At 47.8% G+C, this 15,569-nt stretch overlaps 1 protein-coding gene across 5 annotated transcripts in view; it reads right to left on the reverse strand.

The window, feature by feature from the left end:
* Wt1 (WT1 transcription factor) overlaps positions 1 to 15,563 on the reverse strand; it is a 46,660-nt gene extending 31,097 nt beyond the window's left edge. The window contains exons 1-3 of one of the 5 annotated variants that reach the window (XM_048788552.1): positions 15,189 to 15,563; positions 9,470 to 9,592; positions 8,950 to 9,052 (exon numbers count right to left, since the gene is read on the reverse strand). In XM_048788552.1, coding sequence (XP_048644509.1) covers positions 8,950 to 9,052; positions 9,470 to 9,592; positions 15,189 to 15,252 — 290 coding nt within the window. In that variant the 5' untranslated portion in view covers positions 15,253 to 15,563. Of the gene's footprint in view, positions 1 to 8,949; positions 9,053 to 9,469; positions 9,593 to 11,360; positions 11,507 to 15,188 lie in introns of those variants that run through there. The other 4 variants (XM_048788554.1, XM_048788553.1, XM_048788556.1 and 1 more) reach the window with 4 other exon arrangements.
* Between the last annotated feature and the right edge of the window lie 6 nt (positions 15,564 to 15,569).

Here is a 15,569-nt window from a genome sequence, read left to right on the forward strand (position 1 = left end):
ATTACCAGAAATCTGAATTACTAAGAAGACCTATTGAGATTAAATTGAGGCCAGGACTGAAATGGTTAATCATGAAACCAGAGACCCTAGAGATTAATGGTTTGTCTGGAAACCTCACGTCTAAACACATTACAGGAGAAAATGTTCACTCTACCTTCGTGGCAGAAGTGAAAGAAGATAAGCAGCCTTCAATATCTACCGTGTGATATCAGATCCCAAATCCTGGACAATCTCCGTCTTGTCATGGCATTCCTTTCAGTTGCAACACTAATTTTTAATTCAGAGAGGGTTTGCTCAGGCCAACTGAACTAGGGACTTGTGGAGGGGTAAGAGAAATTCCAGCAACATGGAATAAATGAATACTGGGCTCCCTCTGCATAGCTTGATAAATCATGGTGGAGTCCATCTGACTCACATATAATCACTCTGCAAATTATTTAGAACTCCTTGGTGTTGGGCACATGGGATAAGGAGGAAATCAGATTGCAGGAGGGAACTTTGCATATGAAAAGTGAAGTGACTTCAAACTCCAAGTATGCATAATTTCATTAGTCAGCGTATATCTGGACCCCATCATTCATCCCCATGTCCAACTGGCTATTATGCTACTACAATATCCTACATATCAATGAAAAAAATGATTACTTTCTCCTGCAGCTTCCCTGTTTGCAACAGCAGCCCGTGCTGGTCTGTGCCACTACATTTCGCAATTCCACAAATTCTTGCTGTAAGGCTGGTGTAATTAATTCCTGAAGGACCCCAACTTTTATTAGAAGTGCCAGCCTGCCGCATTTACCACAGGAGAGTTTCTTGAACTTTCTTTGGGCTGACAGTTCATTAATAAGCGGCCTCCTCCACAATCTTTCCACTGGTTTTTGTTCTCCTGCACCTTTTCATCAAGCAATCCATTTATTAATCTTGCCATTAATCTCAGCCAACAGGCATTGTATTCCCCAGGTAGCTCTATATTTTTGTCACTAATTTTTAAAAAATTGTTCACCAACTAAAATCACTCAGCCCCAGCTGACAATTTTTCTAGGCCCTTTGGGGATGTGGGATCTTTCTGAAATTATTTAATCTTTGCATAAGATGAAGAATATGATAGGAAAAGATGATGAGTGACAGAAGTTTATGCACAAACCCAAAATATCTAACTTTATGATTCAGAAACTTTCTCAGACTTAAAAGCACAGTCCCACTGATTCCAAAGGGTCTCCACATAGGAGGATAACAAGAAAAAAATATATTTTAAGGCCATTTCCTTGGTCCCCAGAATGCAAACTTTCTCAAATACAGGGTCTATGTCTTAAATGTGTATTTATCTTCCTAGTGATTGCTTAATAAATGCTCTGTTCTGCATTGTCCAATAGGATAGCTACCAGCCACATGTAGCTACTGAGCACTGGAACTATGGCCAGTGCCATACACTGAAATAATATTTGGGCTAGATTGGGTTAACTACAACACTTCAAAATTAATTTTATATGTTCTTATTTTAATGTGGTTTTAAAGTGCGTAATGGCAAATTTCAAATTACATGAATGGCTTGCATTATGTTTCCATTGGATGGTGGTTCTTATAAGTTTGGGGACATCAAGCAAAGCACAGTTCAGCTCTCTGAACCTCAATATTCTGATCCATTAAATGGGAATATTGATCTTTCAGTCTAACTTTTATAGGGATATTCTGAGGCTCAAAAAAAGCAATTGAGGCTGGGGTTATGGCTCAGTGGTAGAGTGCTTGCCTTGCATGTGTAAGGCCCTGGGTTCAATCCTCAGCACCACATAAATAAATAAATAAAAGTATTGTGTCCATCTACAACAAAAAATGTTTTTTTAAAAAAGAAATGGCTCTTTGAAGATGATACAGATAATTAATATAACTGAATCTCTTCTAACCTATCAAAATTTGCATAGCACTTACATACATCCTCAGTATCACGCATAACAATTTTGTGACATCAGCATAATTATGACCTCCATTTATGAGATGAGAACTGGACTCCGAAAAGTGCCTAGTGCTGGCATGCTTGATGTCCCTCAGGCATTATTTGGCCTCTGAGCCTAGTCCTCTCACTACCACTTAAATAATACAGACAAGAATCTGGAGATTGAAGAGAACATGCTCCAGGAAATGTTCTGACCAACTCCGTCCCCAGGAAGGCACAATGGTGAAAGATGCCCAGGCATCCGCTTCAGTGAACTAAGGTCCCAAGAGGAACCCCACTTTGTGATTCAAGTTGTCCTGTAAGCTCAGCCTGCAAACCCCGAGAAGGGGACAGGAGGTGGGGATAGCGGATGGGAGAGAAGGACTTCCAGAAAATCCCCAGGCTACTAATAGGTTTCCTGAGATAGGATCGGAGCTCAGTTTTAACCACATCCTGCCTTCTGCTGGCTGGGGCTCCACCATGGCTCAGTCAGTTGGCCTGGCTGGCACAACCTTTCCTATGGAAGTCAATGACAACAGTAACAATAACTGCTGCCGGAGAGAGGACAGAATGTGAACTTGGGCTAAAAATACCGGGCCTAAGCATGCTTGGGCTCTGATCTCCTTGGGCAATCGATCAACACCCAGCTCTCATCATGGAAATGCACAGAAAGAGATAGCACTGTTCAGGGAATTTATGGCCTCTCGCAAATAAAAACCTCTAATTATAAAATGACCACTGTAGGTGTTGACTATCTCATTCCCAGAGGAGATCAGATAAGCAGGTAGTTTGGCTCACGGTGACCACAATGGTGGTCACGTAGGCATTTCAGCTTGAACTCTGCCTGTTTGGAAGTGAACTCTGAAACTGCAGGCTGCCAAAATATATTCCAAAGTCATGGGATCCTTTATTTTTTAAAGTAGATCTTTAAAAAAAAAGTCACTTGTTTCCTACGTTAAAAAAAATGTTTGAAGTTAGAAGCAAGGGAGAGAGGAAAGAAACTACTATAACTGGGATTAATGCAAGTTGGAGTAAAATAAAAGGAAGTCAGTCTTAGCAAAAAAGGGAACTTAAAAGGAAATCAGTAGTACATCATATAGAGTTTGTTTTGGCCTGGACTGCAGTATTACTGAGTTCTCGACCTCTGCACAAAAAGAAAGGAAGGAAAAAAAAACAACCTCAGCTATTATCTAGACCAGGACTCCCCCACTCTTCAAATGCACGTATGATCTGAGCACATTTTGCATCATAAGTGTTTACTATGTTGGGCAGGACAAGAAAGAAAGGTTCATGTCACCATTGGACCAGAATCTTTCAGCCTTGCTGAGATAGGGTTTCTTCTGCCACATGATTGCTAGCTGTTTGCAAAGTAGCATCTTGGTACTAGAAAAGTTTCCCCCACTGGATCAAAAAAAAAAAAAAGTTGAGATAACTGTTTTCTGTGATATGAATTCATGATGTTTTCCAGTTTCTGCTATCATGGCCCTGTTCCACACTAAGGGAAAGGCCTCTGCTGGTTTACCTCTACCTACTAATCAAGGTTCATGCTAAGGCTGCATGCAGACATCCACATGGCCCTTTCCTGCTCTCTTCCCTCCAAAGCATCTTGGAAGCTGCCTGCCTGAACTTTCTGCCCAGCAGGCTACAGTGAATAATTATTTCATAGTCACTTTCTTGGTATTATAATTTCTCTCAAGCTCTCCAGCTAACCAAGAGAAAACCCCACTGGGGATGTGATTTTTATTAATAAACACTTGGTCAGCACAAAAATTAACAGAAATATTTGGAACTGATTTTTCCTTATCCCTGGAGACAAGCTCAGTTCAAGCCTGTGGCTTTGATAACACTATCTACTATCAGGCAAAGTATATGAGATCTTCCATTTTGCCTACCTGTGTGGAAAGCAAATAGTAGTATTGTACTAGGTGAAAACACCAAGTAACACTCACATGGGTGCACATGAAAAGAGACGTTATTAATTATGCCTTTATTTTCTTAAGCACCGGTTGTCATCTGATTTATGTCTACGTCGGAGGCCAACCTAAATGGTGAGTGGTGCACTTCCCATTGACCTGCAGATGCTGAGATTCCACAGAACCCCTATGGCTGCCATGGAGGTTTCTCTCATATGAAAGGCAGTATACTTCCAGAGTTGAAGCAGTATTACCTGATAAAGGGCCAAAATAGAGGAAATGGATATATCCTCATTTATCCAGCACAGTAGCTAAAGAAAGATACACAAAGCTAATAAAGGAATAGAAGAGAAAAAAAAAAAACAGAATGTTTTTTTAAAAATCGGTGTGAATGGGAATATGCTTTAAAGTCCAGAACTTTTCAAAACAGCTCGGAGGATCAATTCATGAAGTAGGCGCAGTAAGGGCTCCAAGGACAGCAAGCAAAAGAGAGAGAAGGGGACTGGAGAAGATGGAGCAAAGGAGGAAAGAAGGGAAGGTTCAGCTGGCTGCCTGGTGAGGTGATATTCAGTGAGGTTGGACTTCACTGCCCACCCTCTACCCCCTGGACATCAATGGGGTCTGCCCTTCCTGGGACCTTGCTTCTGGACAAGCACAAAGTAGTCAGTCCTCTTGGGTCAGATGAATGGACAGAAAGGTCCATGCCCTGGAATTCTTTAGGTGCCTGTACTGAGCTTCTCCCCAGTAGTTCATGCCCATTGGTAATGAGAGAGCTGCAGTGGTCTGGAGTTTGAAAGACAGCTGTTTTATGAGTTAGGCTTTCAGGAGAAAGCTCAAGTCCACTTCTAACAGTATTCACCAAGGAAAATGCTGCCCCTAAGCCACTAAGAGCTTTCTAGGGATTGTAAAAGACTTTCACAACTGTGGGGGATAAAGTCCTCCAGTAAGACCCAGGACAAATGCTATCTTCAAAAAGAGACTGGCACTTATCCACATGGGTGCAGAGGGCAGGAGGATGGATTCTGAAACCTCACTACTTGAATCTGAACAAGAAATCTGTCCCTTACTGTGTCACACTGGGGAGGTTCACCTCTCAGGGCCTCAGCTTCTTCCTCTGTAAAATGGGAGTGATAACCCATTGCTGACCTTGACTTGTTTTTATGGGGATTAAAGAAGTCGTCAGGATTTGTAAGGTGCTTACAATGAGACCTGGTGCACAGTAAATCTGCATAAGCATTTGCTCTTATTATTTACCAGCAAAAGGTGAAGGCATGGAAGTAAGTATAAAGGGATTATCCAGACAAAGAACACTGAGTGGTCCAGCATTTCTTGGTGATTCAGAGCACAGACAATCTTTGAAGTTATAAAGACTGAGAATCAAATCCTGGTTCCAATTCTCACTTACTGTATGACCTTGAGAACGTCAAATTGAGTCTAATTTTGTCATGAGTAGTCAGAAAGGCTAAATGAGGGAACTGAAGAAGCCCTTGGCAGAGTGCCCAATAGCACACAGCTAGCATGGCTTATTATAAGGAATCATGCTTTCATCCAGCTGTGGTCATTGGGTTCCATAAAGGCCAGCACCTGGTTTCAGAAGCTTTGGTGACGTTTAGACAAAATTGCCCACCTTAGTATTAGAGGGCCAGGGGCCTAGGTCAGATGGATAAGGGAAACCATTTCCAATCACTTCCTGTGAGTTGAGTAGGGGTATTTTCTATTCGTTGCTGTTCATATTCACACAATAATGTGAGCAGCTGTGACTTCTCAGATCTGTTACCTGAGAGAGAGGAGAGAATTATGCAAGGGACAAGGAAAGAAGCGGAACTTTCAGATTTCTCAAAGTAAATTCACAGTGTACACTGCTTATTTTATATCAGATATATGCCACTGCCACCATTTCAGGTTGAGAAGAAAAAGAAGAGTCCAAGTCTGGGGAGACAAAAGCTTTGTGTGGGGGAAGGGAGAGGAAATGGTGGGGAAAAGCTGAGCAGTCTGCCTCAGGGGGTCAAATGCAACAAAGCAAACAAGATACAAGCAAGTCTTTCCCAAGAGGTCCCAATTTTAGAAAGAAAAAGGAATGGACCCAGGGACTAGGAGAAAGAACTAATGAATATATAAAATTCAAAAGGTAAGCCATTGGACAATTAAAATTTCATCTTATTTTCTATGTTTTTCAAACATGGCATTCACAAAAGCATTTAAATACCCTTCAAATTTATTTTAGAATAGGAAAGAAGAAAACCATATAACTACAGTAATGTTGGTGCACAGGCCCAGTTGTAAAACATCTGTTTACCTATTCATTCATCCTTAGTACATGGGAGGGACATGATTTGGAAAAGTGATTGGCAATGTTGTGAATTTAGATTGGCTGGAACGTCAAAGATTCAAAAGCACATACTTTAAGGGAGCAAATTTTTCTACAGGGGTCACAAATTCTTTTTTGAGATGTTTCTACTGAGGAAATTTCTATAACAGAAGAAAACTGTAGGATAGAATTCATGTAAAAACAAAACCAAAGAAAGTTTCTTAATTATATAGAAAGAAGAACACCTTCTTCTAGTGGTCTTCAAATATTTCTAAAAGATGAATCTAACAAAATTGCTTTCTATAGTGACCAATTAGAAGCTGGATTCGAAAATGTGAAAATTTGCCAGGCATGAAGCATATGCCTGTAATCCCAGCAGCTCAGGAGGCTGAGGCAGGAGGATCACAAGTTTGAAGCCAGTCTCAGCAATTTAGTGAGTCCCTAAGGAACTTAGCAAGACCCTGTCTGAAAATAAAAAATAAAAGGGGGCTAGGGATGTGGCTCAGTGGCTGAGTGTCCCTGGGTTCAATCCCTGGTACCAAAAAGAAGAAGGGAGGGAAGGAGGACGAAAGAAAGGAAGAAATGAAAGAAGGAAGGAAGGAACGAACGAACGAAGAAAGGAAGGAAGGAAGGAAATTTGTATATAAAATACAACCAGGGACTAGGGTTGTGCTTAGTGGTAGAGCCTGTGCTTAACATGATCAAGGCCCTGGATTCAATCTCCAACACCAAAAAAGAGGTTTTTTTTAAAAAAAAAAAAAAGAGGAGGAGGAAGAGGAGAACAACAAACAAACAAAAACATCTGAATGACCTGTCTACTTCCACAGTAGTCACAAATTCAGCCCTAAATCAAAATCCAACTCAGGGATGTGGTTTGGAGAACTACCATTAAACCACTGGTTGTGATTACTTTATCCTGGGACTCTTCTGTATAGGCTGCTCAGCTTCTCTGATGGGCCCCCTCCTAGAGTCCCACAGAGTTCAGGCTTGGCAGAAAGAGGAGCAAGGGATATGCATGTAGCAGATCATCACTACTGCAAAAGACATCAACACCTCCTAGTCCTCAAATCCCAAGGAGATATGGAGCCTTCGTCAACAATGCCCACTCCTATACCAGGATCTTCCTCTAGCCTGGGGTTCGACTTGGGGGAAAGTCCATATGGTGCCAAGGAGAGAGAGGTGGGCCAAGGTGTTCCCATAGGGAACTATTCCAACTGGTCCCTTTACAGCTACTAAAATAACAGCAATGACACCCGGGCAATAAACAGGATTAAGCAGCTTAAGAAGGATGTCAATGGCCCAGGTGCCACAGTTCTGCTAAGGTAAGGGGTTTCAGCACAAAATGGATGTGAATTCTGTAACCATTCAGTGACTTGACCACGGAGAGGAGGCCTAGATGGCAGGCTTGGGGTAGAAGGTGGGTCTGCTGGTCCGTGATGCCAGAACAAAAATGGTTTCTAGCTAGGGAGGGAGCAAAAGCAGGGTGTGCAGGTGTGACTACTGGCCTCAGTGTGACCTTTATCCATTTCTCTGGCTCTCCCAACTTCTCCCCCCCCCCGCCAAAAGATCCTATTAGATATGTCAAATTTTCAGATAAAAAGTAAAGGTTTTAAGTCCGCGTTCTTCAGGCGTCAGAAACAGAAGAAGCGCGACCTTATACCTTTCTAGAAACTTTTAGGAAATGATGTCCGGGGTGAGAGAGTCAGACCAGTCCCAGGCACAATCTCAGAAGTGCAGCTGGGACATTGGGATGCGCTGCTGCGTACTCAATAACAAGGACGCGCCCCTCCTCCACCTGCGTGACGGGAGGTCCCCAGGCGCGGCCATTCCCCCACCCAATCTCCCAAGACAGGCGCTTTTCCTTCCTTCATTACCTCACTACCTCCTTCCCTTGACGTCAGCCCCGGGTCTCCGAGCGGAGGGGCGGGAGGATGGGGATGGGTTTGGGGGCAGTCGGTGTCAGGATCCCCGCAGCACCCGGGGAGGGGAGGCTATGAGGTAATGCGCGCCCAATCCTGGGCCACAAGGGCAGCAGCGAGGACACTTTCCTGCCCCCGCCCCACCTTCCCGCCCAGCGCAGGCCCGGGTGTGCGCCACAGTTACTAGGCAACCCTATCAGGGACGCGGGATGCCGGCCAAGTTCACCCAAAGTTGAAAAATAAATTTGGGGGAAGAGAAGGATAAAGGGCCTCGGGGGAGGAACTTAGAAGGGGGGTGCTGGTCTTTTGCCTCCAGCGAAGAGCAAGATGGTGTTGCGGGCTGGAGCAAGGCACACGCAAGGCCCTGCTACGTATGACCTGATCATCTTGTGGCACCCATGCTGGGGTCGTGCCCCAGCGCACAGCCACGACGACGCTGGGAAAGAAGCTTACAAAGCATTGCAGGCCAAAAGTCTAGTTGGTTGGGTGGAGAGAAGGATGTGGACCACCGTAAGTGCCGTCTAAGTATTCTGGCCAGTATGGCCAGCGGGCAAAGGGGAAGAATAGAGAGGGATGGACTCCCTGTTCAATCTTTAGTACCGAGGAAGTTATAAACCTCCCAGGAAAGAGTATTTTAAAAAACAACTTCTCTGGAAGTGGCGCTCCTTCTTCTTTAGTTCCATACAGCAATTGCCCTCATTTATATCCCAAACAAAAAACAACCAGGAGACGAGGGAGATTTGCTTTTTGGCCGGGTAGAAAGGTGAAGGGGTCTTTTGACTCCAGAACCCTGCATGCCTGCAGCCAGTGTTGCCCGGTATCTGATGTTCCGGCCACCTGGAGAGTTCCCAGGACCCATCACACTGCTCAGCAACTTCTTACCTGCTGTAGGGCGTCCTCAGCAGCAGGGCCTGGCTCCCCGTGCAGCTGTCGGTTGGGGTATGGCAGCCATAAACCGGGGGCGGCACGGAGTACTGCTGCTCGCCTGAGGAGAGAGCCAAAGACAGCAGTTTGAGCGCGCCCCACGAGTGCTATGGACAGCGGGTAGGGGACAGGGCATGCTGAGCTGAGGGCACTGGGGCCTGCATTCTGGGGCGTGTTCATTGAGGCCGCCCAGATTCTAGCAAGCTAAAAGCTTTACATTCCCATAGCAGTCAACGCGTGGCGCGAAAAAGCTCTCGGGACAAACGTAGACTTGGTTGAGCGGCGCTTTACTTAACGCACTTGGGACGGAAGGAGAGACCATCGTTCTAAATGATGAAATTTGCCTAATTATTCCTAAGATTCCTTTGGATGTCTTCTTTTCTCTTCCCCAACTTGCTATGGGTTGAAAATTCGGGAATGGGGCAATTGTCTAGAAAAAGTGTGTAAAGACCCACACACATCATTGCCACTGGCTTACCCAGAGATCCCTGCTGGCCCATGGGGTCCTCGTGCTTGAAGGAATGATTGGGGAACTGCGCGGCATGGTGCGAGGGCGTGTGGCCATAGCTGGGCGTCCCGTCGAAGGTGACTGTGCTGTATCCTGCAGGAGAGGCAGAGAAGAGAAGCTCAGCGTCAGGGAAGCTCTTGGGGAGGTAGGGACCCTGGATCTGAACCAGAATCAGGGCGGAGGGATGCCCCACCACTGAATTCGGGTTCACAGCAGAGGATATAATTCCGCTCCACCTGCCCAAGACTTCCCGGCGGGACGCCGAGGCCCAAATCCTGGAGAAGGATCTCCAACAGGCTCCCCATTCGTTCCCAGCCCAAACGCTGAGCTTCCCGCTGTTTCCCAATGTGTTTATGCTTTTGTCTTCCACAGTGACTGTCGCTTTTAAACCGAACCTCCGACGGCAGATTAGGTATAAAAACCTGTCGCCTGGTGGGCGGAGAAAGTTGTTCTCCCCCAAAACAAACCTCGGTTCTCGCGCAGGGGCAGCATGGGCGAGCGAAATGAATCTGCTGGGCTGACCCCGCACTGACTCTGAGCTGTAAATCAGGGGCCCGCGCACCAACTTTCATTAATTACTCGGAGCCAGTTAAACGGCCTGCGTTTTAAATGGGGGGAGTAATTACCGAGTAATGTTATCTGTCTGGGCTGCACAACCGACACCACAACACCCAGGGCCCTAGGGAAAGCTGGGGGGGGGGGAGTGAGAGGGGGAAAGTCGGCCCGGAAACCTTAACCCCAGACCCATGTCCCCCTACCTCTCTTGGATCCACTTGGCGCCCCCTCACACCACGATCCACCTGGCCAACTCCCTCACAACACCGACCAAAAGACGGGGTTCTTTCAAGGTGGTACTATATACCTGGTAATATATCTCCCTTTCCCTCCATGGCAGTGCCCAGTTTGCCTACCGAGAAACTATCGCGTTCTTCCGTGTCCCTCAAAGATGAGAAAAGGAATGTGGTGTCTCAGTTGGAAAATGTAGGCTTTTATGCTGTTATTAAATTTGCTTTAAACCTATTCAATCCACCCGCTTTTTGAAAATTGTTGGTGCCCCTGGGGGGGGGGGGAAGTATCCTCGCTAAAGGTCACTCCTGAGACCTTTCATCTATGCTCAAGCTCTGAAGGCTGTGACCTGAGGTTCAAAACAAGTGGCAAGGAAGTGGGGCAGGACATTCACATTGGGGCTCCCTCCCTGCAAGGCCACTACAGCCAGCCCCATGTCTTTTCAACTGCTCTGGATCTTCAAACCTCATAAAATTCCCAGGACTGAGGCAGGGCAAACGGTTCCAATTCCCTGGGGATGATCAAGATTCTGCAACAAGTGTCCAAGAAGACTTGTTCAGGACAGGGATTGGAGGCCAATTACCTCCATCTTTGGAACACAGTCATCCACCCCCCCCCCACTCCCCAAAAATCGAGTCTCTTTTGTTCACTATGGGGCAATAAAACACAGCTCCCTTCCGTGGTGTTTCAGAGAGGGATGGAAGGAGGGAACGAATTGGAATCACCCCGATGGTATAGGTCAGGCAAAGATTGGTGCCAAAGATTGGTGATTTAAGAAACCACCAGCTTTTATAATCTACATGATCCTGGAAACCTTCCATTTCTTGCCTGCTGAGTAAGGACAGGTTAGCCCCCTTCCAGTTAGCTCTTGGGCGTGGGTGAGCACGCTCAGGCTTCCAAGAACTTCTTTTAGGGAGCGGAGGCCTGGCCGTTTGAGGCCTACAAATCAGCTTACAAACGAAATTTGGCTCTGGGTACCCATTTTTGCCCAGAGGGAAGGCCGAATTTCTGAAAGGGCCTTTTTTAAATGAGGAGGTGGAAATAAAAGCGAGAAAGAAATTTTCTATAGACAAACCCTTCTCCATTCCTGAACTGATGAGCAGGCCCTGACCCGAGGCCCACGCGGTCTTGGGAGACTGGGTCCTCAAACAGTAAGTGTGCGGCAGGAGCTGCGGGTCCCCGGGTGCAGCTTCGGCACCGACTCCGTGGTCCAGAATCGCACCGGCCCAGGGATGCTGGTGTCCCGTGAGGCTCCCTAGTCCCCCTCCCGGGAGGGACACCGACCTCTCCGCCAGCAGAGACCAGTCTCGAACCACCACCCCCTCGGGTTTTCCGGGAGGGGCAGTGATGAAAGCGCCTGCTGAGCTGAGGGAGGGCTGTTTTAATTAGAAGCTTACCGGACGCTGGGCTGATTAGAGCGCACCGTGCCCCGGCCCTGCGCTGGGGCGGGCGAGGAGAGCGGGGGCGGGGGCTGGAGGAGGGACAGCTGCAGCCGGGAAGGAGCAGCGTGTTCAAAGGCTCCTTGTACAGGCCTTGAAGGGAGAGGCCCAAGCAGCCAAGGTAGCGCCTTTCCCACGGTTAGTCCTGGCCCTGGAAGGGAGCGCAACCTTGACCGCTGGGAGAGGCGAGACGCTCTGAACCCCTCTACCCCGCCCGCGGCTGCGGAGGATCCCGGGAACTGCCTTGCCCGCGGAGCCCTGGGGAAGCTAAGGGATAGAATGGACAGCCAGGAAGGTGCTCAGGAGGCTGAAAGTGATAACCACAGCGGTAGTGGGATTGGGAACATCTTTCCCCCAAGAAATACCCTGTCCTGTGTGACCAGAGGGGGGCGCTTTGACCCTCGGGCGTAATTCCTCTGACCATGTGCCCATGCAATAGCCTGGAGATCCAAGGCCTAGTCCTGAGCTTGTTCTTTGGGATCAAGAGCTGCCTGGAAGCAACATTTCTCTTTTCTCTCTTTCCCCTTTTCTTCTCCCTTCTCTTTCTCCCTCCCTTCCCAACCCTGCTTTGGGCTGGGGTTAGAAAAGTCCTCACTCCCACTTACACCCCGACAGACTTTCCAACCATCACACACATTACAAGTAGTTCAGTGCTCGTCCAACTAAGCAAACTCCACACTGGGGTCAAGATCTCTAGAAAAGAACCCTAGAATAGTCTCACTTCAATCTCCACCTCTACCACAACCTGAGAGACCTCTTGCACACCTAATCTCTTCGCCCCTGAATTTTCTCATCCAGAAATAAAAGTGTCCTTCAGTGTCAGGCTGTGAGCTTCTTGCAAAGGTTCCTGAGGCCATTAATTGTCTTAACATTCAGTCTTCAGTGCCTGGCATAGTGTAGGCAGTTGATGTTTGCTAAATTAATATTTAGAAGATGTCAGCTATATTTATGAAATACAAGAAAAATAAAGTGCTTATAAGAAGCTTGGGGTGGGGGTGAGCGGATGCCAGCAATAGCAGCAATTGCCCTTGCCTATGGTCCTGCTTGAGGGAAGGTAACCAAAGCCCAAGAGCCTGCAGTTTGGTCTTGGGAGTTATGATCACCATTGTAATCCTTTCTGGAGAGAGCTGGCATCTTTGCTTCTCCCTTCCAAGCCTCAGGTTAGGCCTTGCATACCTGGGGGCAGCCACAGGACCCTGAAAACCCAAAGGAATAAATGTGGAATCTCAAGGGCCCGTCCTTGCTGCCTACCCAAAGTAGCAGCTTCTCACATACCAACCCAGCTTCTATTGCCAAGTGAGCCCCAAGGGATAGGCATGCTGGATCCATTTGTTTTTACTAGGAGCAAAAACTCATAGGCAGAAACTGGATTACAAGCTATACGACCTTAGTCTAGGGATATCTTCTTCATCGGGCTTTTCCCTGGAGGTGCAGTAAGGGTGGAAACTCTTCTGGTCCTTCTGGTCCTGGTCCCTCAAGTATTTTTTCTCTATACTTGTGGCGGCTGGGACTGTCTAGAGGAATCTGGATTTTCCCCAGATGTGTAGTGACCACTCCAAGCTCCCCATGCCAGATTGACGGGATCAGGAAAACAGAGCTGCCTGCAAAAGGCTGGACCCAAATCCAAGCAACAGAGCCCATGTTTCAAAAATCTGAATCCAACCTAGACGACTCAAATACAAAGATAATGACACAACAGTATTTTTGGCCCCAGGAGGTTAGATCCCAGTTGCTTCTCCAGCCTCTCCAAATAGCACAAATCCTCAAGGCTCACAGCATACACCTGCCTGCCAGTGGAGCTGTATCTGGCCCAGCCATATTTAGGTGGGCTGGCACTTTCTGTGTTTTGACCCCAAACAGTGAGAAGGGCAATGTTTCTGCACCTGTGGTGTATAACTCTTGCCCAGATCCAAGCTCAAGTTTGCCCAACTCTGTTCTCTCACAGATGAAGAACCAGACCCGGAGATTCGCAAAACCTAGCACCTGTATGCTAAGCAGAGATGGCTCCTTCGGAAAATGGGACACTAAGCTGTCCCATTATCCGTTAAGTAAAAACTGCTAATTTCATTTATCAAAGGACCTAGAGTGGAGGAACCCCTTGAGTGTGCTCAAGGTTGCTCCCCACGACACGGATCCCAGATTCTCTTGACCAAAAGGTGGTTTCGGTTTCGCTAGGGATTTTGGATTGGCCAGGTGCTCCAAGGTGGACTAAAGTAGAAATGGCCTCAAGACACGCTTTTAAGAAGGAAGGGACCAAGGCGGCAAGAACAGCTTTCCTTCTGCGACTTGAGAGCGCAACACCTTCTGCAAACAGTTCACACCCTGATCTTCCATCCCACGCATTTCAGAAAAAGCCCAGTCCCTGGGCCCTCACTAATTTTGCTCCAGGAAAAGCATCCGCCATTGTGTTAGCAAAGCATTTCCTAAAATATGGAACCAAACCAAATTAGTCTAGATTCTCAACAGCAAAGAAGTCAAATGAGAATAAATGAAGAGACCAAACTACCAGTGAGCAGTAAGACAGGGTCTGCGCTGGCCCAGATCGAAGGCAGGGAGCCTCCAGCACGGGATGAGAAAACATACTTATTGTGCGCCAAGGCCCTTTCACATTGACTGAACATGACGAATAAACCTTTGTTCTAGCCCCAAGTCTCTCAAAAAAAAAAATTTTTTTTTGTCCCCAGCTGAATCCCGCAAACCCACAACGAAAAAGCACCGAGTAGCACTGAAAGGAAGAACTCATGTCACCGCCTGCGTTAAGATCTGGCTCCCAAGAGCGTGGAATCGGATAAACCGGGTTCTCTTCTATCCCTGCAGCCTGCGTGACCTCTGCCTTTTCAAAACCCCAGAGAGATTTTCATTGTACAATATCCTAGAGCTATACGCGGACGCGAACAATGCTCCAAAAAGCCATCTAGTCACTGGCCCATTCATCCCCTCATTCTAGTGTTCCCCAGTACCTGTACACCAAATGCGGGTCAACACTGTTAATAAGGGCTAGAGATGTTCCTTGACATTTTGCAGCCACGGAAGCAGCGCAGGCTGAGCATCCCGCGCTTGTCCCCCTCCTAATCCAGTCTGGATATCTAAAAAACCCAATGCTTAACGACAATTGGGTGGTACCTTCAGCAACAAGACCTCTTCCCAGGGCAGAACCATACAGTGCACTAGTCTCTTCTTCCCATTCAGTGGAGACTAACAGTCCTGGAAGCTCCGAAAGGCCCCAAACCGCCTCCCGGCTCAAGCGAACTTTCGAGCTCCCAACTTCGCTCTGCCGTGCAAGCCGTCTAAAGCCGATGCGGACGTACATTCTCTCTCCCGCCGCCGCTACCGCTACTCTCGCCGCCTCTGGACAGGCAGCCGGCTAAGAGATGGGATGGGGTAGTATAAGGAAGAGGCCACGAGCGACTAGAGCCCCGGAGCCGCTGCCCCCGCGTGTAGGGGGCGCTCCCCGGCCTACTCACCCTGGTTGCGAATAGCGGGCTGGCTCTCGAGGCAGCTTGGCAGGTAGGGCGCATTGGGAAACATCCTGGCCTGTCCGGAGGACGCCTGGCTCGGCGGGGGAGGACCAAAGGGTCCGTAGCGACAGGCTCCAGCTGTACCGGTGAATTGACCGGAGAAGTGGACGGTGAAGGCGCTCAGGCACTGCTCCTCATGCGGCTCCGCGCCTCCCCAGCTCGGCTCCTGTTTGATGAAGGAGTGAGGCGGAGGCGGCGGCGGAGGTGGCGGCGGAGCCGGCGGTGGCGCGGGACCGCCCAACGAACCGTAAGCCGAAGCACCCGGGGGCGCAAAGTCCAGCACTGGCGCCCACTGCGCGGCGCCGCTCACTGGCAAAGCGCAGCCGC

This window comes from Marmota marmota, unplaced genomic scaffold (assembly GCF_001458135.2).
Source record: "Marmota marmota marmota unplaced genomic scaffold, marMar, whole genome shotgun sequence".
NCBI classification, from domain to species: domain Eukaryota; kingdom Metazoa; phylum Chordata; class Mammalia; order Rodentia; family Sciuridae; genus Marmota; species Marmota marmota.